The sequence below is a fragment of the Patiria miniata genome, unplaced genomic scaffold, assembly GCF_015706575.1.
Source record: "Patiria miniata isolate m_02_andy unplaced genomic scaffold, ASM1570657v1 HiC_scaffold_19, whole genome shotgun sequence".
Lineage (NCBI taxonomy): Eukaryota > Metazoa > Echinodermata > Asteroidea > Valvatida > Asterinidae > Patiria > Patiria miniata.
In genome coordinates this window covers 14,910,704-14,934,474 of record NW_024037057.1, presented here as the reverse complement: position 1 = coordinate 14,934,474, position 23,771 = coordinate 14,910,704, and the positions used below count along the sequence as shown (strand labels likewise).

At 42.5% G+C, this 23,771-nt stretch overlaps 2 protein-coding genes across 2 annotated transcripts; both read right to left on the bottom strand.

Moving 5' to 3' along the window:
* Positions 1 to 434: 434 nt before the first annotated feature.
* LOC119725884 (actin, cytoplasmic-like) lies at positions 435 to 6,552 on the bottom strand. Its single transcript, XM_038197481.1, has 5 exons — positions 6,309 to 6,552; positions 4,902 to 5,079; positions 3,674 to 3,913; positions 2,463 to 2,709; positions 435 to 1,867 (listed from the first exon to the last, which is right to left on the bottom strand). The coding sequence occupies exons 2-5, from the start codon at positions 5,034 to 5,036 to the stop codon at positions 1,350 to 1,352; spliced, it is 1,140 nt and encodes a 379-aa protein (XP_038053409.1). The 5' UTR covers positions 5,037 to 5,079; positions 6,309 to 6,552; the 3' UTR covers positions 435 to 1,349.
* A 5,534-nt stretch (positions 6,553 to 12,086) lies between these two features.
* On the bottom strand, positions 12,087 to 13,199 carry LOC119725477 (beta-3 adrenergic receptor-like). Its single transcript, XM_038196885.1, has one exon. It carries the CDS (start codon positions 13,071 to 13,073, stop codon positions 12,087 to 12,089), a length of 987 nt encoding a protein of 328 aa, XP_038052813.1. The 5' UTR covers positions 13,074 to 13,199.
* Between the last annotated feature and the right edge of the window lie 10,572 nt (positions 13,200 to 23,771).

The following is a 23,771-nucleotide window of genomic DNA, read 5'->3' as shown; positions in this document are numbered from 1 at the left end:
TGGTGCCTGGATATGCATTACACATTAGCTTTTGGGTAGTGCGCCCAATTAAGAACCGATGATTCACTCTCTATCTTCAACTTATATGAAATAACAGCGAAGAAAATAAACATAATTAATCTTTTTTGTGGATGAAATTTTGTGTGAAAACTTGGGGGGGGGGGAGCAAGGAAACAGCTTTGGGACTCCCCCCCCCCCCCCCCCCCCGTACGTAGCGCCGCCACTGGTTACAGTGTGCTTTCTATAATAAAACACCGAAGCCTTTCATTTTTCTAAGGACTAATAATATTTCACAATTGCACCTAATACTTTGAAATATAGCTGTGGTAAAGACAGGGACGTCATGAGACACTTTTTACGTATCGAAAGAAACATGACATACCGCGCTATGTTCCCAGTCTTGACCCAAAATTGAGGCTTCCATGCATCTTTGAGCTGTTTGTTACAGACTAACTAATTTATTGGACAAAAAGCATAACAAGACAAAATAAATAATTAAAGTAAATTTCATTCAAAGAAGTCGTTCCCCTAAATATTCCCTTACGATTATCTTAGATTTATCAAAGTAGAGAATCTAGGAAACGCAAAGGATTGTGGGACCACTCGACAATCGTCACCAGCTTATAACAAGTAGAACAGAAACAGCAACGAATCTGAGTGCATTAATTGTGTACAATGATAGCAATAAAAGTGTAGCAAAAACAAATCTGAATGATCCAATGTTGTCTCATCAATTTTCTAAGAAGTTTGATATGACCGATTAATTATATTTATATATACAAACACAATTTTGTGTGTCTTAAAGTGGCTCTACCCGTGCTCTTCAAAACATTCTATTTATTTTTCTACTGACGACTTTTCAATATTTTTTTGGTCAATTTCAGATGCTTTTATCTTTTGAAAATACCCGCTTTTGGGGGGTTTCTTTTCAGCTTATAAGACACAAAAGATACGATTGTCGGGCTGCAAATAGCACGGATCAAGACATCACTTATTTTCCGTTAAAGGAGATAAAACCAGAACAATAAATTACTTCAGCTTGATTCAATTTATACAACAAATTCAGGCAAAGACACTTCGTCAACTGTACTCGTTTCGACTTGAATACTCGCAAACAGTGTCATAGTTCACATTTGGTTTAAATATAAAAGTCTGGTAAACACTTAAGAAGAAACAGACTCCGAGGCTAAGAAATAAAATTCAGGCACATTAGTATGGAACTCTTCATAGACAAGTGCAACAGCTAAAGTGTAAAAGGCAATGATGAAGCGTTTCTTTTACAAGCATGGAACAAATGCAGCTCCGACTTAAATTTGACAAGCGAAATTGTTTCTTTTTTTATGTCCAAACTAGAAACACTTCCGATGGACGATAGCGGGCCCGTTCTCATCGTACTCTTGCTTAGAGATCCACATCTGCTGGAAGGTGGACAGGGAGGCAAGGATGGAGCCACCCATCCACACGGAGTACTTCCTCTCTGGGGGAGCCACGATCTTCACCTTCATGGTGGGCGGAGCGAGGGTGGTCAGCTCCTTGTTCATCCGGTCAGCCATGCCGGGGAACATGGTGGAGCCCCCAGACATCACCACGTTGGTGTACATGTCCCTACGGATGTCCATGTCGCACCCCATGATGCTGTTGTACACCGACTCGTGGATGCCGACGGATTCCATGCCGATGAAGGACGGCTGGAAGAGGACCTCCGGGCACCGGAACCTCTCGTTGCCGATGGTGACGACCTGGCCGTCCGGGAGCTCGTAGCTCTTCTCCAGGGCGGAGCTGGACTGAGAAGACGCCATCTCTTGCTCGAAGTCCAGGGCCGAGTAGCAGAGCTTCTCTTTGATGTCACGGACTATCTCCTTCTCGGCTGTTGGAAAAAAACAAAGTTTCGAGAAATATGAAACATTTGTTTGAATTGCCCACTCGTATTTAGAGTCCCGGGTCAAATTTCACCTGGAATCCCAATCATAACGACCTGATATACTTGTTGGGGTCAATATGACACGGGTTCCTTTCCGGATCATTTTGACCCGGAAACCCAGGCAAAAGTCGGATGACGCGGAACTTTTAAGAGTGCATTGCAAATTGATATTTGGAATTTGGTCTGCAGAAAACGAAGCAACTTTTTTAGTGTTAAAAAAAAACGCACTTGGACAAAACGAAGCGCTACAGGACTTCCGAACTGAGAAATGACCGGTAAACAGTTTCTCGTGGAATTTTTCGATACGTTTAGAAAAAAAACAACTCAAAACACTCTTTCTTAAGACCAGCTTCACAGTGTGAAAACCAACATTTTTAACACAACTGGACTGCCCTCCAAAGTACTAATGGAGATAACCTTTTTAGACATCACGTTCATGGGCGGATCCAGGAGGGGATATTTAGCCGTCAAAACGGGGGGGGGGGGGCAATTTGCTGCCTTTGGATTTGAGAGGGTAATTATAGCAAACGTTGAAGCTCACCTGATGTGGAGAAGGCATATCCTCGCTCCGACAGAATCACCATGAGGTAGTCGGTCAGGTCGCGGCCGGCCAGGTCAAGCCTCTTGATGGCGTGGGGCAGGGAGTAGCCCTCGTAGATGGGCACAACGTGAGACACGCCGTCGCCGGAGTCGAAGACCACGCCGGTGGTACGACCGGAGGAGTAGAGAGACAGGACGGCCTGGATGCTGACGTACATGACCGGCACGTTGAAGGTCTCGAACATGATCTATAAGAAAGAATATTGACGTTTAAGTTAGCTAAACATGTATGACGATAGAGTTTCATCCCGAAAGTAGATATTTTCGAGTTTCATCCCAATAATATATTCCTGTTCTAAATTGTGTTTTTTTTTTCTTGGAAATTAGACATCTTCCCAAATAAGAATCTGCTCAGGTTTATCTGCGAAAGATAATTTCGTTCTGGTGGGTAGACTAGTCCCCACCCTACAATCGTTGTCGTTAATAATTATGTGGACCGGGAGCCAGTTTGCTCGGAAGGTAGATATGTTTGTGACCAAAGTGAAAACCGATTTTTCAGAGGGTAGCTGACGCAACCCCCTCCAAAACGCACTTGTTTTTTGTTGGATTAAAACACACAAGTTGAAAATATATTAGACACAAGTGCACGGGTAACGCATTAACTATAAACATGTATTCCCATCAATGAATTTCTATCTTTTAAAAAGAGAAGTCAGATTGTACATGAAAATAGCAAAACTCGACTTTATTTAGAGTAAGTTCTTTGCAGTTGAAAATCAGCCGGAATAGTTTTAGTCCTAGTCAGGATTTATGAGGGCGGATCCCGATTTTTCCAAAAAGGAGGGGTTAAATGTTTCAGGTATAGAATTTTTTTTAATGTTCAGATTTTCCAGTAATATGTAAATAAACATCATCGGCCGAAGTAATTAGCACTACCCATAATCTGCCTTTAGACTAGGTTTCAAACAGGTTTAAAAAAAACCCCTGTAATCTATAGAGAAAACATTCACTATTGTTTACTTCAAAGAAAGAAACAGGCCATCAAGGTTTTTCTTCAATCACTAGCCGGCAACATTTGATGCTTATTGGGACAGTATTCATTTGTTACACTCTTTTTGGAATGATTAACGAATTGCTGACTAGACATCAAGTTTTCCCCCGGAATTTCAAATGTCACAAATCTTCAAGTTCTTTGATGTTTTTGGAACTTACCTGTGTCATCTTTTCTCTGTTGGCTTTGGGGTTGAGCGGGGCTTCGGTCAGCAGCACTGGGTGCTCCTCCGGCGCCACGCGCAGCTCGTTGTAGAAGGTGTGGTGCCAGATCTTCTCCATGTCGTCCCAGTTGGTCACGATGCCGTGCTCGATGGGGTACTTGAGGGTCAGGATGCCCCGCTTGCTCTGCGCCTCGTCGCCGATGTAGCTGTCCTTCTTGCCCATCCCCATCATCATTACCTTAATTCAATTTGAAATAAATGAATGTAAAGAGCCAAGAGTTGAAACAATGCTTTGAACCACAATATTTACATCAACGTACATTGTATTTTGAGCAACACCAACGGGGGATTCATTTTCTGTTTCTGGTGGGGGACAAGGGCGGATCCAGGGGGGCCAACGGGGGCCATGCCCCCCCCCCCCTCCAAAAAAGCTAGCAAACGAACCCATTTTTATAAGTGACGTCGCAATAAAGGCAGTCACTGCGTACACCATCATTTTATCCTTCGAAAAGTTGGTTGAAGGGGGTCAGAAATTGCCTCAGATCGCACCACACGGCATCTAGAATCCTACTTTTTTTTAGGGGCCCTTACGCGGGCCCTGAATCTACGTCGTAATTTTTTGGACTTTTCCGTCTTCACTTATTATTGTTTTGCAAGCAAAAAATGTTTTTGAAGAAAACATGCGTCGTAACAAAAAAGTGGTTTGTAAGCTCAAATTTACCAAACAAAGCGAACAAAATAATAAAGTAGCATACATATTGCCAAGGAGTGGGGTTAGTGATGGCGAGGAATTTGCTCCCTCCCGAAATTGTATTTCAAAGGAATGATAAAAAATAGTCTAAGCGGTACTCCCACACACAGCTAGCTGCGCAACTTAAAATCCATTTTTTAGCACAATTTGTTTTAACAGAGAAAAATTGATCTTTCAGGCCCTAAAACTCGGACTTACAACTGCGCAATTTTACACCCTGAAAATAATAAAATAAATTTAGAATTGTGTAATGGACCGATCTAGTAGGCTCCGCCCCGTGCGCACGTGGGCAAATTAACACGTGCTCCGCTCCATCCAATGCCACGCTGCATTTTCCTTCCGCGCGCATCATACGCGCGTGCACGCATGTCGGACTTTAGTGCACGCACGTCGGACATAAATCACGGCTGTGATTGGTCGGAACACCATGGGGCGGTGCTTACTAGATGGGTCCATTGCTAAGCTGTTGAAATACCTCATGGCGAGGCCTCCCAACCACTGCAGGGAAGACAGCACGTGGGGCATCATCACCGGCGAAGCCAGCCTTGCACATGCCCGAGCCGTTGTCGATCACAAGAGGGCAGACTTCATCTTCCTCGTGAAAAGACATGATGCTATGGGTTCTTCAAGGATCACGAACTAGAAATACACACCTGCAAACAAGAGACAAAATAATTACACTATTATTATAAGACGTATACTTAACCCGAAAAAAAGCAGGGTTATTTTGACCATCTCTCTGCTGGGAGTGGACCCTATGAGATCTCAGTCATGGAGTGAAGAAAAATTATGAAACTCGGTATATAGAACAACTCTTCATAAACATACCAAAGAAATTTCATGACTATAATGTCAAAGGGTTTGGGAATTTTGGCTAATTAATAATTCATATGCACGAATGTTAATTCTGCTCCGTGTACACTACGTATATTATGGGAAAATTCAGTTTTCACGGGAAATTTTTTGCTGCGCGGCAAACCGTCCGATTTTTATGTTTTTGGTGTCAAAAGATGCGCAAGGCTCCATGCTAAAAAGTCATAACAGCTCGTGTAGCGGGAAAAAAAAATATTTCGAGGCTATCGCGGACAAAGTTGTGGGGGGGGGGGGATTCCGCCCGGCCCCTTTAGGGTTAGCAAAGTGCATGATTTATAATGTTTAAACGACAATAGCAACAATCGCATTTTGTTTGGCTATTGAAGCCACGACCGTCGAAGTATTTTGTTTCAAGAAATAAAGCATGAGTAGGCCTATCCACAAAACTACTTCGAAAGCTTCTTAATTGATTTCATCGCATTTCTTTTCTATAAATCCAATTATCTCCAGCACTAAATTCAATTCAATTCAATTTAATTCAATTCAAGAAAACGTTCATTTTCACCGCACTTGTCCAGCACATTGAATACTACAATAAGACAGGTATGGAGGCATCCTGAAAAGCTGAAGCTTGCGGTGAATGTGTCCAACAAAACAAGACAAAACAACACACTCTAAAAAACCATTAGTCAGATTTGACCAGAAACCAGTTCCATTTGATTAGCCATTCATTTCAGGGTCAGTTGGGTGCAACTGAAAATCAGTCAATAGGACTACATTTTTCCAGTCAGTATTGAAAAAATAGTTTATATAATTGACTAAAATTGGAGTGAAATGGAACCACTTTTTCAAGTCATAGAATGAAACCTAGCATGTTTAACTAAATTTCTAGTCAATTCTCAATAACTATAGGAAAACCAGTCAATATTTTGACTAAGTTGTTTTTAGAGTGTGCACTGATTATAAGATTTAGTAGAATATAAACAAAGCATCGCAATTTGTCAGGACATGATTTATACGTTTGTTAACTTTGAACGCATAGACACATTGAAAAAAAGAAGAGTTTTACCGAGGAAAGTTGTCGAATAGCGCTTCAGCTAAGCTCTTGATGAACGTTGAAGTTGTATCGTGTAGAATATGCAGAAGTAGCTAGCTTGCAGCTCTTTTTCCGTTCTTCGGATCAGTTAGGATCGCAGGTGGTTTTCTGGCTTCAAGGGAGCAAGCCCACCCCTATATATACCCCTCGAAAAAGAACATTTGATACCAAATAAGGCGAAGATGGCCCGACCATTACTTCATATTTTTGAGATTGTGCCAATGTTTGTTTACATCCGATGACTAAGATGTATTATTCATGAGTAAGATGTATTATTCATGAGTTTAATGGAAGCCTCGTGCAGCAGGCAGGAGCTGATAACAAAACACAAAGCCATTATTTATATTGACACAAAGGTTTGGTGATGGCCTGGTTTATTTTGGGCGATGAGGCTGCGGTGTGCGCAGGCGCACAGATCCCAGGGGCCGCCTGATTTCAACCATCGCCAAATAAGGCAATAATTTTCTTCTCCTGGTCACTCCTGATTGGTCGGGGTTATAAAGCAACTAGATTTGAATGCATAAATTACAAAAACTATCACCCAGAAAACCGTTATCGATTTAAACCCATGCGTATACTGCACCACGTACAGGTGCTTGCAACGTAAACAAGTACAAGACTTAGACTCCCCATCCAGTCGTAGTGTTGGAACACTATATCATGTAAACTGGCGCGGCGTTGCATGATCATGCACATTTTGTGATTGACTGAACTAACAGACTGAAACAAAATTATGAGAAGGCGCTAATTACTTACATGGAAAATACAGTTGTTATTGTGCAGTAAGCAACATATGCCGCGGTCTCTACCTTATAATAATTGCCAATGCAAACAACAGGGCCGAAAACACGATAGTTTAATTCACCATTATAAAGTAGCCTGATTTCATTTTTCTTTAGGCTTTAATTATACTGCAGAAAGAAAAATCTGCCCCTCGCTAGTCCGTATTACGAACCAAATACATGTGCCATATTTCAGTTCAGTTAAACACTAATCTATTAATCAAAAGGTACGTTTTCCCCCACCTTCGAAACAGACAGCGGTAAAGAGAGCTCAACGGCTGATTAAACGTCTAAAGATCTAGGGCTATCCCGCTGTGTCCATATTTGGTAATGAATAGATTGAGCATGCGCACGGAGTGTAAACACTGAATGGTTGTGAGTCAGCGTGTATATAGCAAGGTCGTTGTCCGTACGTTGTGAATAGAAATACACTACAGTGTACATTTGTATGTGTTCTTAGTACACAGAGCCCAATTTGTGTTTTTCGATGTTTGATGCCTCATACTAAGTTAAATTATTGAGAAATGATACAAAAAACTTTGTTCATTTTTCCTTCTTCCTTAAAAAAGGCAGTGCTCATCATTTCTCGCGGCTAACGGATTATGACAAATTATGAATTTCTCCTGCAGTCAGCATGACCCTTGTTCACACTCACAGAAGGAGATAGGTCCAACTAATTTTTAGAATTATAAGCTCGTAATTCACTTATTTTGAAGTATTAATGTTTATCACTGTGGGCCTTTTCTGTTCGCTGTCTAGGCCTCCTTTTAGAACCAGTAAGATTATACTTAAGTTACAATGAAGCTTTCACTCGAAATTATAGCGTCTGTGACGCAGGCCCTATAGACAGAAGAAATAAATCCACCAAAAAATCATAAAATTTCCACAATGTCTTACTGATTCCAAAAGTAGGCCTACGTAAAGTCTATTTGGGATTCCACGTACACATCCTTGTAATAACATGTTATGCTGCACAGAAGTGACTGGATAGAAACGATGAAATCTGAAAGATCCAAAATGGCTGCCATTTTACCCTGAAATTGCTCGCATTCATTGTTTCCGGCTAGATATCATCAAGTAGTCTTGCCAAACCTCAATATTGATAATCTTCAAGTTCACAAAGTTCACAAAGTTGCTAATTGGCGCACAGTTACCCTAATTAAAATATATGGAAAGCCATGTGAACAATGATAACTTCATGATATTTAGCCCAGAATAAAAGGGGGAAAAGGAGGTGTCCGTCAATTGGGCTAAACTTAGGCAAAGGGTTGCCTGACGTCGATGGGGGACTTGAATAGGATCAAAGAAATCCCAAATGTACGTGTAAATAAAACATTTTGACGTATAATCATGATAATTATTAACAACCATAATCTCTTAGTTTTGGGGATTTCTTTGAACGTTCAAGACTCCCACGTTAAGGCAACCAGGCTTCTCCCAATGTTTAGGCCCATAAATAACTTTGTAAATTTTAAGCTCATCAATAATGAGGTTTGGCAAGACTATCTGATGATTTTTAGGGAAATGGTAAATGAGCGTAACTTTAGGGTATATGATTAGATCTTTCATATCCTCATAATGGGATATCTGACGTTGGTGGTAGCAAAAACACAGCTCTTTTTCCAATTGCTTTCGTCATATTGAGCATGCGCGCCTTATAAACGTGACGTAAACAGTAGAAAAGGACAAGTGTGTTGCTGCCACCAACGTCTCAAAAGTCTAAATACAGGCCTATCAAAATTGGAAATAAATATATTTCACGGAGGCTATTGACGATCCCGGGTACATACCTATGTTCCCCAATACCGATGTTCCCCGAAATTCCTACCAATATAAACCTAGAAAAGAGTTACGTAACAACTTTTATGTGAATAGCCCGATGCATCTTTCGCGCAGCTGTAAAAAACAAAGTAACTCTCCCACTGCGGAAATGAATGGCCAGATCTTATTGCCACAGAATACAATGCATTATGTTAAACGCAAAGAGAAGAGCACCCCCTGAAATAGCCTACTGGTTAAGCTGTCTGACTGCGGACCCAGGGTAAGGGGTTCGATTCCCCACGGTGTCATTTTTGGTTTTCAACGCACGCGTCTTTGTCATTTAATTTAAGAGTTTTAATATCCCATCGTCATTTACCAACAGCAGTTAGCTCGGTCGGTCGGTAAGCTGACTCACAAGTTAGGACTGTCTGCGAAGTCCAGGTTGGCATCTGCGTACAGGTACGGGGTTCTTTTGCTGACTCGGCAGCAAGGCTTAGGGTGCTACCTCGTTTCGTCCCTTTATGGTGCCTGACTTTCGAGTTACATGGATGGACAGGGAAGGAGGTGTGGTGTACCGAGTCCCAGAAGAGTTCTATATGGAAGTCGGTAAGGGGCTCATTGAGTTAGGGTCATAAGTCCGACTCCTGAAGAGTTGGCCATCGCCACATAACTTCTTTTTTTTTTGTCCGAAGACAATTGCAAAAATGATGAATTTGTTACATTGAGAGCTTGTACTGTAATCGTTCGAAAATACATTTACAAATTTCTCGAAAATACCAAAATAATGCATGTAATATAATACAAAATCAGAACAAAATAATCAAATCAACTCGTTGTGTACGAAAGAAAATATTTGTGCAGCCTGATTCACCTTTTTGTGAAACGTAATCATTGCAAATAAATAAGGATTTGGCCCCGACGACACAGAATGCCTAAAAAATTGTTAACTTTAGTAGGCCTACCCCAACAGGTTGCGTATATCAAAAAATGCGATAAAAATCGCATTTGGTATCCTAATTCTGCTCAACGACTGTGCTGTAAGCAGAATTGAGGCGGAAATCGGCGGCGATCTATAGGCCTATTTCCCACGTGATTGGAAAAACAACTTTCGAGTTGGGAGTTAATTTTGATACGGCTCGACAAACCGAATGCGACTGGCCACAGTCAATGCATCGGTTGGCTTAGGCAGACACGGATGCCGTACAGCTATCACCGAGTGATTTTGCTGGACTTTAGCGCTTGACCAAAGAAGTCCGAGGTCACTACAACCATTAGATGGTTAGCTATAGCAGTGAGCGACTGATTTTACTTCAAGTGGTTAGAGCATTCAGCTTTGTTTTGTTTCTAACACGTATACTAATGTTGGGTCATTCTTGTGAATTAAGAATTCTTAGATGTGATGAACATTGTACAATCTAAATCCGCTCGACCCTGAAAATTACTAACAATACATTGCAAAAAAAATGACATCTAAAAGGCTGCTTAGATCTTCACTTATAAAAAGAATCACAGTAAACAAAATGTTAGCGTCAAATTTGACTTGCTTTATTCAAACACCTGTGCAACATTTACTGCTTTCAATTACTAGAACGACTGGAAGTTTGTTTTGTAGAGGAGTAAGGCGCTATGGTCCTTTCCTCGCCTACCACCACTTTGACCCTGGCTCGAAACCCACCGTGGATGACATACGGGTTGGGCTTTCAGTCTCTAAGGGTTTACACTGGGATGTCATCCTGGGGAGGGGGAGGGGGTGACCTCCCAGTTACTCTAAACAGGGTTACTCAAATAATTTGGGGGTCAGGTTGGCGTAGCGATGCTCCCTCGCCTTCCTCCGCTGTGACCCGGGTTCGAATCCCTGCCTGATTCCGTGGGTTTTCCCCAGAAAATTAGACCACGCGCATCAAATATAACCTAATAGCGACAATAAGATTTTGCCTCTAAAGGGGGCTGTGACATTAGGGAGACAGTTATGTGTCTCCGTTATGACTGGTGTCTCCCTATTAATCGAAGAAATTACGAAGAAGTGTCTCCCTACTGGTACTTCTAGTGGAATAATACTTGTAATAATAATATTAATAATAATAAGAAGAATAAAATATTTATATAGCACAATATGAATCAAAGATTCCTCAAAGCGCTGAACAGTAGAACGAGAAACAATAACATGAAAAAAGAATAATCCCAATTTAAAACCCAACTTGGCTACAAACTTAGGCCGGACCAGCTGTTGTCTGAGCTGAATGATTAATCGTTAAAAACCCTGTAAAATACTGTAAACTCGTAAATACGGCATAAGAAAATATTCGAATTTAAGAAGTCGAACATTTTTGTTTGGTTTCGTTTGTAAGACTGAGAAGTAAAAATATACCACTTGAAAATGGGGAATTTGAGAACTTAACGAAACACCTAAACAATACTTGTAATATAAGTTCATGTACATTTTGCCAAACAAATGAATTACTTCAAACGATTGATTCACTCTTTCACCAGACATTTATAACGTTTTGAAGGAAACGAATTTCTTGCAAATCGGTACACACATTATGATTATTTGTACATATTTTGTAATGTTTTTAATATACAGTATGACCCCTTAAAAAGGTGTCCATCTGACTACATTTTAAATAACTACCTAACATTGAAGGCAATCTTGAAAAGTTTAATTGTGCAAATTATCCTTATCCTTGGCCTAAAACCCTATGAGTTTCATTTAATTTCAGTCACGCATACTACACAATTGTCAAATGATCACAACAACTTTTTGGACACTGTGACCAAGTTCCTTGCCTTAATCAATTTTAGTGTTGCGTCATGTAGATTGAAGCTGTGTAAATATATTTTTCAAAATACCTATGCAACAATGCATGAACAGATAATATCTTAATCCGTGATACATCATGAGGAGAAATCAAATGAAAAATTGGAACTGGTACTCAGCCCCGTATGTTTGTGCACAAATTGCCCGGTTTGTTTGTCATCCAGACCCAAGATGCATTGCGAATATAGGCGGTATGAGTTTTGAAGTGCGCCATCTATTGGCGAACCCGCATTATTAAAAATGAACTTCAGCTTTTATTAGGAGAGTAAAAGGATCCTAACTTTTACATTTAATGTGACCACCATAACAAGGCTTTCATTCATTTTGTTGTAGGTATTTATCGTATGGACAAAGTTGAGGTGAGGAGTGAACCGTGTTACTTTTTGAGAATCAATTTTCTGGTTCCTGCATTGTGTGCAGGGTGACCACATCATTCTCAGGATCGACTTTACCCCTACCACGACAGATCAAACGGTACATGCTGACGCGGAACTCTCGGATACGCCACCAGTAGATGAATGGGTTAATGAGAGAGTTGAACATCAGTATGGTGGCAACAAGACGGGACAAAATCGAGAGGTTTCGGGGCCCAACGGACATGCGCATGCTCTTGCCACTGAAGTAAACCATGAAGTTGACGATGCAGTACGGGATCCAGCATGCGAAGCACGTGACTAAGATGATGGTGAAAGTGATCATCAAGTGGCGCGTCTGGCGGAGGCGCGTACGGGCCACGGCGTCGTCGGCCCGGGCACCTTCGGTGGATGCGAGCGGTGGAGTGTACCGGGACATTTTTCGAAACACGGCGCAGTAAAAGACAGCGGTGATGAGCAATATGCCCAGCGTGGTTGATGACTGCAGCATCCGGGCCAACAGCTTGGAGTGGAGCAGGGTGGGGACAAGGATGGCGGCAGAGATGATCCAAATCAACACGCAAGCTGCCAGCATGCGACCACGTGTCACCATGGCGTCATAGCGAGCTGGGGGCGTGATGGTCAGAGCTAGAAAGCGATTCACGGCAATCGCTAGGATGCTCAGCTTCACGGCACACAGGGACGTGCTATACAACGGCCTCAGCTTGGGAAGGTTGGCATTGATCAGAATTAGTATGGAGGCCGGAGCCACAATGTCGCCCAGAACGAGGTTGAAGGCGAAGGCATAGTACTTGACGCGGAGCTTCTTGGTAGCTGCGAATATCACCACAGCAAGGACGTTACTGACTACGGCTGCGCTGCAGACTACCAGCAAAGCAGTGTTGAGAGCTTGCAAAGTGTCAACCATGTTGGAGGCTAGTAATCTATGGGCATACACACCAAAAAAAAAAAGAAGAAACAACCGAGATTTTCTGAATTCTGAGATTTTTGGATATTCTAACATTTTATGATGTCCTCTACATGATTACCAAATTTCGAGACACAACATTCCATCGTTTGATAATTACGCAAATTGCACAAAGTGTTGAAAGTGCAACACACTAAGTTTTTCGTTTGGACGAAGTGACGAATCTCTTTGTGTCACTTAGTCTCATTGATTTTACACGTTGCTATATTTAGAAACATGAAGCCTCCACGATTTGCGTTTTTTACGAAGTGTCGCTAGGCGTTCTAAAATGTAAACATTTTAAATACGTGTAAAAACATATGCCTCATTTTTGCGAATAAAAAGATTTTCCGTTTTGACGAAGTGACGGATATCTTTAGTAGTTAATATTTCCTAATTGAACACGATTTTATGAACAGAGATAATAGTTTTTGTTTATCTAACTCCTGGGCTATTGTCTTAGTTATATATTTTTCAATTCTGGTGGACAAATGTACCCAAAAATGCAATTTGAAAAATCCACCATTTCAATAGCAATTTTCTCAAAACTCGGTTTTGCATCTGTGTGTGCAGATGCGTCACTTCAACGAAACGGTGACGCTGTGTGCATTCAAACACACGGTACACGTTGTATGTGTGTGTAACATAAAGTACACAACACGGATTGGCATGGCCTAGACAAATGTTGCTTCTTGCACGTCCGCGTAATGCGATGCACTGGTTCTCACAAGAATAACACAAAACACCGAGTACTACTTCGAGAAATTGACCAATCGCGGGCGCCTTCTTTAAACATCACGTCCACGATGAGTAGCATTTTTGTACAGGTTGTTGTATTGCAAAAACGTACCATCGACATGGATCAAACTGAATCTTAGTCCTGATTTTGGGATGAAATGACGTCGTGCATGCTCAGATATATCATATCAGACGTTCTCAACCGGAGACGAGGTATGTGGAGAACGGGTGATACTCAGACTAGGGGCACCCTTCCTTATAGCCCAATGAAATGACGTCATCGTGTTATACCCCGGTCACCGTACAATAAAATAAGATATTCAGTGTCCCATGTTCCCTACATATGATCTTTGTTTCTACTTACGATTTCCGTGAAAGGACGGAAGCTCTGTTAATAGCAGAACACTCAGTAAACGATGGAGAGTTTCCCTCGTTGATCGCTGACGACTGACAATTGCGGAGCTCTGTAAACAAGCGTCTGCCTTTCGACTCGTTATGAAATGCCTTTGTAGACTGCTGAGCGCGGAAAACCGACGATTTACATAAAATGCTAAAACTTTATTCACGCTTGTATTATTACTCAACATTAAAACATTATTACCATGTACTTTCTTGATCAGAATGAGCTTTATGGTGCCTGATCACGCAAGATGCAAGGCCACAGCACTTTTTGGGTATATTAAATATGCAACAGCCGTATGTATTTGCATTCATTGACAAAGATATTGAGACAGAATGACAAACGCTTGAATCGCCATAGAGGGCATGCAGGAGAAAGCATCGTAGATTTCAGAATGTTCCCGCTGGGCATACATACTCCGAACCCCCATAGCAGGGCGTGCATTACTTTGCCATGCTTTTACCGACGGATCCTACACACAGGATGCGTGATCCCGTTCAGTGCATTTTGTATTAGAGCTCAGAATGTCCACATAAACCAAGTTTCAGATACGTTATGTGGACCCCTATTGTCCATAATCATCATTCCCTTGTTTGTACTTGAACTTTTGGCAACAGTTCCCATTGGTTTTGTAAACACGATTATCGGTCAATTGTGGACGTATTGTTTGTGCCCTAACCATTTTGTTCTTGGTCCACGATTGCCGGTGTTTACACATGCAATGTTTCCCCTGTCTAAAAAAACAGATTCTGAGGTATTTATTGGTTATGTTTATTAGTCGCAAAATGAAGAGAAATACACAAGGGAATCATAGTTTTATGGGTTAAAAGAGTTTTCACAGCGAAAGTAAAATGATTTTTTTTCACGGGTTTTTCCTAAATACACAAAAACATACAAAGGAATTTTCTCACTATGTAACGTAAATACGTTGTTCACGCATCCTTGCGTGTAGGATCTGTGTTTCACCCAACTCCCTTCATATCAACCCCCCCCCGTTTCCTTTAAACTAGCTCCGCCCTCGTGTAGTAGAAACGAAACGAGGGAGCAGAGAGAGAGAGAAAATGCTATAGACCACCATGGTGCTGCCACCATTTCAGTCATGTTCCCTGTATCCAATAACAGTACTGAATGAAACTGTTTATTATGCAATAAGGAACCAGACTATTGTCCTTTCCAGTCTCGCTTTGGTTACATTGATTTGAATGGGAAAACAAACCAAGATGGCCGCAACATGATAATGGTCTATAGCAGAGATTACACATGCATTGTGATATGAACAGCGTATGTGTAGCGGCCATCCGTATCTTACTAGGCAGGAAGTACACTAACCTGTACGTTCATTGTGATTAGACATTTCCAGGGAGCGGTTGCTGATGAATTTGCATAACAGCGATCAAACCATGCAAGTCCGCCACAGTGACGCCCCCTGCCATATGTTAACAGTCAGACTCAGAATGATCAATTTTATGACAAACCTATAAAATATTGTACTATCGGGCCCTGCAGCGTCGTTTGCATTATGAACAGTTACACTACGCATTGCCGGTCTACTGTACATTCATGCACACAAAACTGATGCAAAAACAAAATGATTGTATTTTGGTTAGGATACAGAAATTGAATTGCTTTGGAACTGCTCCTAGAGTCAAAATTTTGAAAACGACTCTATTGTAATTAATGTTGATAGAATAACATCATGTTCATCATAACTTTAAGAACAATCTTGTTTTTATTGAGCCTGCCAGGATATGGGTGGTTGTATATGTATAGTACATGATGTGGTGGTCGGTGTGGTGCGCCGCCCCGTAGACGATGGGCCGGTGAATTTGGTTGGGATGACGCAACGGTTAATGTCATGGGTACTTGGCAGACCGGAACAATGTATACTTTTAACAGCGTCACCTGCACAAAAGTATAGGGGCGATTCTTATTTCCACTCAAGCTCAACCGCAGTCTCCACCCTTGGCTGCGGCTCAGCTAAGGGGGAGGGGAGCGGATAACAAAAACAAAATTAAACAAAAAATCGGGGTACCCCCTGTTGCCCCTCCCCTGGAAATTTGGCCATCGAAAAAAAGTTACGCGAAACCATGATTAGCTGGTTTATACTAATTTTGCCTTTTTTGCATTTAATATTTTTTTTTGCGGAAATCCTGTTTTTCTCGTGATTGGCTGTATATTTTAACGTCCCGTGTAACCACGAAACCAATTTTGAGTAAGGATGGGGTATGACATCAAAACAATGTTTAATATGTTAGTACCATTTTCCAAATTCACACTTTAGGTTTTATTATCACCACGCAACCGTTTGGAAGAAATCTTATTTTCTTTTTATTGAGTGCTCAACCCGACAACTGTTGGGAATACCTTGTTCGGATTAATGTTTAAAGTTTTTTTTTTCAAAAATCGATTGTAATTTGATACCTGATGGTTTCATCATAAACGTCAGAGTAATACGCACCGCTCGGGATGAGAGTCGATATGTTGAAAGTTACACCATAAACCGTCTAGGAGAAAAGCCGCACAGAGGTGAGGCAATCAATGGCTTTAAATGGGAGTTATAGCTACCGGTCCCAATATTTGAGGGGGGGGGGGCAGTACTACCGAAGTGGGCGCCCTTTAATATTACACGGTCCTGGGTTCCGTCACAAATGTTTATAATTCTATGGGTTCGTTTACCAAGTCAGGTTCTTGGATTGGAACAGAACGCCCTCTATCGGGACAACATCCGGCGGGCATGCTGCTGCGCGGTGCAAGGCCTTACTGTATAAAGTAAATTACCCCGCTAAGAACGTCCTTGGACCAAGACTATTGAATGGGCCACAGAACTCTATTAAGAGAACATAAATAAGGACATTTTATCGTGCCGGAATAGGCAATTTTGTGTTCATTTACTGGCTATGTACGTTACCATGACTACAGAAATGTTCTTTAAAGCGATTTGCGCCGCTTGGTCCGGAGAATCCGGCAAGAAAACACGGGGCAAAGGGCGTTAATTCTGAGGGGGGGGGGGAGTAGGGGATATTTCCCCCATGCTTGACTAGGAGGGATGGGCCATTGGATCATCTCCAAGGATTAGGTAAGAAATAGTTATTGCAGCCATTTCAAAAGAACGAGCTAGTAAAAATATGCCAGTAATTAATAAATAGTACCACTCATCTTGCAATTTGATTTATATGGCTGTATGAACAGCGCCACCTAGTGTCGAATAGTGTTCCCCCTCGTCCCTTAAATTTGCAACGTCCGGCCGTCTGGGTAATGTCAGGATTTAGAGGGCGTCATTTTCCATCGTTGACACGGATTTACGCCACTGATAGAGGTGGTGTGTGTGTGTGTGTGGGGGGCGGGGGGGGGGGGCTCAGTCAGTGCATCAGTAGGCTTAGGCAGACACGGATGCCGTGCAGCTATCACCAAGTGATGTTGTTGGACTTTTGCGCTTGACCAAAGAAGTCTGAGGTCACTACAACCATTAGATGGTTATGTACAGCAGTGAGCGAGTGATTTTATACAAAGTGGGTTAGAGCATTCAGCTTTGTTTTGTTTCAGATGCATAATAATGTTTGGACATTCTTGTGAATTAAGAATTCTTACATGTGATGAACATTGTACAATCTAAATCCGCTCGACCCTGAAAATTACTAACAATACATTTAAAAATTGTCATCTAAAAAGGCTGCTTAGATCTTCACTAATAAAAAGAATCGCAGTAAACAAAATTTTAGCGTCAAATATGACTGGCTTTATTCAATCACCTGTGCAACATTTACTGCTTTCAATTACTAGAACGACTGGAAGTTTATTTTGCAGAGGAGTAAGGCGCTATGGTCCTTTCCTCGCCTACCACCACTTTGACCCGGGCTCGAATCCCACCGTGGATGACATACGGGTTGGGCTTTCAGTCTCTAACGGTTTACCCTGGGATGTCATTCTGGGGAGGGGGAGGGGGTGGCCTCCCAGTTACTCTAAACAGGGTTACCCAAATAATTTGGGGAGTCAGGTTGGCGTAGCGGTGCTTCCCTCGCATTCCACCGCTGTGACCCGGGTTCGAATCCCACATGGCCGAATATGTGGATTTGGTTTTCAGTCCCTGCCTGATTTCGTGGGTTTTCCCCAGAAATTCCTTCTGGGATTTTCTAAAACTGTGTTTTTTTCTCGTTATCTTCTCTCTACAGGTTTATTCAGGATTGCGAGTTACCGTACGGTGCCTTGGGTGGTTTTGAGGAATCCTTGGTTTCATTACCAGAAATGATTGATGCTTATAATAATGACAATATTAATAATAATGTGGCGGGAATATCTGTGACCCGATCCTTAGTCCCTTTACCCAGACAACCTAGCTTAGGATCAGTACCCCAGCAGCCGGGAATGCAGGCCCGTTTGGATGGAAATATACCGCCCTATACGCGTAGCAGCACTCACCCACGCCCCTCAACCTCCAAGATGGACAAGACAAACAATTAAGTACACAACAGTCAATGGCCTCAATTACTGATTGATTTATTTACACAGAATCATGTCATATGATGGACCTCTCGTTAAGTTATAATGTTAGCCTCTAATAAGTGATTGGTCTCTGAGCCTCTCAATTATCTCTGTAGGGGTAGCCTCGCATTAGCCGCTACGGTAAGGCAGTGCTGGGCAGCACGGCAATGCCTGGCTGGGGATAGCCTCTGAATCCCGGGTAAGAACCGTACGCCTCTAGCGTTCCTGTGCGCCTCCACTCTCCCGCCCTCCACCGTTTCCAGTCGCGATCCTTCCTCGAGGCGGCGGGTAGATGAGCGCGCCCTTCCGGCTCCGTTACGTTACAATCGGCAGATCGCTGTATGTCGCTCTGCCTCCAGTAGCCTCCGCGGACTCCGTGCCTCCTTATGCCAGCCTGACTCCACCGCACCACCCAGCACGCCGTCAGCGCGCGTAATAGCGTGAGCTCTTATGAGGGCTGTGTCTCCGTCTGCGTCTACATGTACGTCTCTTCTAGCAACTTCCCCGCGGCCTCTTATATAGGGGCCCGCAGCCGCTAGCGCGCCCTCTTTAGACTCTGCCGCTATAGTAATTTTCGCCACAAAGCCTCCTTCTTAGCATGAACGTCCTCGTTCATAACAGCTAAAGACCTGAGATTCAAAGCAAATTACTATAAAAATCCTTATCTAACTTTTAATCAAAACGACGACCAGGTCCATAACTTCAAAAGGTCGGCGCCACTTTATACATGCGCCGTATAAAAGAAATATAGCTTACTTATTAGTTTATAAACTTTAATAAAACTGTATAGGAAACTTTATGAAACCTTTTTTTGGCAAACGTTAAAGAAAACTTTATATAAACTTTATAGAAAACTCTTTTTAAAACTTCAAGAAATGGTTGCTTGGATAAACGAGCCTAACTCATAGGAAACCGTACGAACATGTTGCCTCTGTACTCTTCGGATGCGCCGTTACTTCTCGAGGAAATCTTGGTCGAACTGGACATCGTATACCCTCTCCAACCGCTGCTCACGAACTTCACACACCCCTGGAACTCAACGGTGGTCGATACCTCCTTCACCCGGGTAACCTTGCCTCTCAGTACCCCTTCCAGAGGTGTCAAGTGGATTGGGCCCAGATCCTCTCGGATGTGCGCAGCTGCTGCGTTATTGGGCGCTGAGTAGTTTGGCTGGCGGTTCCTTCTGTGCCTCCAGTTCGCGTTGAGTCGGTCGCTCCTCTCCAGTGGTTGTTCGTCAATGTCGTCTTTCTGATTGGGTATACTAAGCGCCTCTGCCCATGTCCCAGCATCTCCAAGATTCTTCACCTTCCGTCCATCTGGTCTCTTTAACACCGTACCGTCTGGTCTCCTTTGACTTGTTTTCTCCATCCTCGCAACTCCTCTGTTCCTGCTCTCTCAGTCATTACGTCTTGTCCCCATGTCACGTCCTAGGTCAATTTGTGTGTCTTCCTCTACTTTGTTTAACCCGCCTCTTCCATTGTTTGGTCTATCTGTTGTTCTATGGCATGCTGAACGACATCCTCCGAGGCGTCCTCCAGCGCCCTATATTTTCCAGTGCCGAACTTGGACCCATTCCTTTGAGCCTCAATCTTCTCGAAGTTTCCAGTTGCTAAGGCTGCCCGTATCGCCTCATCAAGTGTGGAAGGGTTGGCCCGGAATACCCCCCTTGAATAGACTGACTAGCTATCGCATCAGAGAAGTGTCCTCTTGCAAGGCGGTCCCTTGCGGTTTCCGTAAACTCCGCGTACGAAAATGACGCCAATTCACGTACCGCCTGGCCGAGCTCCTGTATGGTTTCCTTCGGCTTCTGCCACCTATTCCTTAACTCCAGGAGGAAATTTTCTGCGCGCTCTCCAGGTCCAAAACGCCCATCCAAAAGCTTGAGAAGTTCGCTGTATGAATGCCTATTCTTCTCACAGTCCCCATGGTGAAGAAGTATCTTTAATGCCAGACCCTGGAGGCTCGCCGACAGAAACACCGCCGCCTCCTCGTCATCCCATCTCTTGGCTATTTTACATGACTCAAAGTGTTCCTTGTAGTCTATACACGGTTGTTTACCTCCGAAGCGGTCTGGGACAATCCTTGGGCGACCTGAGCTCTTAGTCAGCCTCTCCTGTAACTGCTTCTCCCCGATTATTTTTTTTTTTGGAGAGGCCATGGCGTCTCCTTATTAGAGGCTCCTGCGCCTCCTATTTCACGAGCTGGCTCCTCACTTTTCTCTAGTTCATTTATGACCTCCACTGGCTTCGGTAACTCCACGATTGCCTCCACAGGTGGCGTTGTGTCTCCTCTAATACCAGTAGATTGTGCCTGTGGCATCCAAGACTTATTTTTCCTCATGATACTCCTCGGAGGCGTCCAGTTACCTCCAGTATCCTCCTGACCTATGTCCTGCACCTGGGAAATGGAGGCAAGTCCAGTGTGTACACCTGAATCCAGCGAAGTCCCGTGACCTATGCTCTTCCAAGCATCCTCTAGTCGAGATATCCTACTCATTAGTTTCTCTATTGTAGCCTCCTGGTGTGAACTCTCCTCCATTGAACGCTGGAGCTCATCCTCCCTTCCTTGGAGGTCCACTCGGAGACCGTCAACCTCCTCCTGAAGTTCCTTAGCAGTATGGTCTGTCATTATTAGTTTGTGTCTTCGTCTTATTTAAATTAAGTCTGATCTATTTAGGGCGTCCTATCTATTAATTCATGATTGTCCTCGCCTCCCCAAGGATGAGAACGTGGGCAAATGGTAGCTAGGCGTATAATCCCACTTCTGACACCATTTGTGGCGGGAATATCTGTGACCCGATCCTTAGTCCCTTTACCCAGACAACCTAGCTTAGGATCAGTACCCCAGCAGCCGGGAATGCAGGCCCGTTTGGATGGAAATATACCGCCCTATACGCGTAGCAGCACTCACCCACGCCCCTCAACCTCCAAGATGGACAAGACAAACAATTAAGTACACAACAGTCAATGGCCTCAATTACTGATTGATTTATTTACACAGAATCATGTCATATGATGGACCTCTCGTTAAGTTATAATGTTAGCCTCTAATAAGTGATTGGTCTCTGAGCCTCTCAATTATCTCTGTAGGGGTAGCCTCGCATTAGCCGCTACGGTAAGGCAGTGCTGTGCAGCACGGCAATGCCTGGCTGGGGATAGCCTCTGAATCCCGGGTAAGAACCGTACGCCTCTAGCGTTCCTGTGCGCCTCCACTCTCCCGCCCTCCACCGTTTCCAGTCGCGATCCTTCCTCGAGGCGGCGGGTAGATGAGCGCGCCCTTCCGGCTCCGTCACGTTACAATCGGCAGATCGCTGTATGTCGCTCTGCCTCCAGTAGCCTCCGCGGACTCCGTGCCTCCTTATGCCAGCCTGACTCCACCGCACCACCCAGCACGCCGTCAGCGCGCGTAATAGCGTGAGCTCTTATGAGGGCTGTGTCTCCGTCTGCGTCTACATGTACGTCTCTTCTAGCAACTTCCCCGCGGCCTCTTATATAGGGGCCCGCAGCCGCTAGCGCGCCCTCTTTAGACTCTGCCGCTATAGTAATTTTCGCCACAATAATAATAACTCCCTAATGACCGATGTCTCCCAATGTGCGAAAGAACATAATAATGTTACATTTTAATGTCCCCTAATGGTACATTTAGTGGGAGTCTTTCCAAAAGACTTGTGCACAAATTGTTTTCCAACTTAGATGTGCCCTAACCCAATATTCCCATGTCCCTTTCCACGAATTTCGGTATGTTTACACATTAGACCACGAGCAATAAATATAACCTTATTGTGACAGCGAATAGTTGCCTCTAAAGGGGGGCTGTGACATTAGGGAGACAGTTATGTGTCTCCCTTATGACCGGTGTCTCCCTATTATCGAAGAAATTACGATAACGTGTCTCCCCAATGATATATTTAGTGGAATGATACTTACAATAATAATAATAAGAAGAAGAATAAAACATTTATATAGCGCAATATGAATCAAAGATTCCTCAAAGCGCTTAACAATAGAACGAGAATCGTTACCAGGAAATAAGAATAATCCCAATTCAAAACCAAACTTAGTTACAAACTAAGACCGGACCAGCTGTTGTCTGAGCTGGATCATTAATCGTTAAAAACACCTGTGAAATACTGTTAACTCGTAAATACCGCAAAAGAAGATGTTCGAATTTAAGAAGTCGAAATACTTTTGTTTGGTTACGTTTGTAAGACTGAGAAGTAAAAAAAAAAACACACTAAAAATGGGGAAATTGAGAACTTAACAAAACACCTAAACAATACTTGTAATATAAGTTCATGTACATTTTGCCAAACAAAGGAATTACTTCAAACGATTGATTCACTCTTTCACCAGAAATTTAAGACGTTTTGAAAGAAACGATTTTCTTGCAAATGGGTACAAACATATGATTATTTGTAAATATTTCGTAATGTTTGTAATATACAGTATGACCCTAAAAAGTGTCCATCTGACTACATTTAAAATAACTACCTAACATTGAAGTCAGTTTTGAAAAGTTTCATTGTGCAAATAATATTTGGCCTAAAACCCTAAGAGTTTCATTTAATTTCAGTCACGCATCACTACACAATTGTCAATTGATCACAACAACATTTTTGGACACTGTGACCAAGTTCCTTGCCTTAATCAATTTTAGTGTTGTGTTTATTTATTTATTTATTTATTTATTTCGTGTTATTTTACCAGGGTAGCCCCATCAGTTGTCAATGAACTGTTCTCCCTGGGGGCCCTGGATTACATAAAAACATGATATTATAACGACAAAAATTACCAAAACACAATAAAAGATATAATGAATACATTACAAAAAAATAATCCAAGGAGTTAAAACCACGGAAAATTAAAACCCTCAATTACAACAGAAGATGTATAACCCAAGCAATTAAAACCACACAAAATTAAAACCCTAGATTAAAACAGACGATGTATAGATAAACAGATTTAAAATGGAACATTAATCCCGAGTTAAAAAAAAAACATTGTCTTGTTTAAAAATTGACTTTCGCATTTCCCTTGTCCATTAATTAAAAGCCAACTGTTCTTAAAATAGAAATAATATGAAAAAGAAAAAAGAAAAAAACCTCCCCACTCCCCAAGAATTAAAAATAAATCCCTATA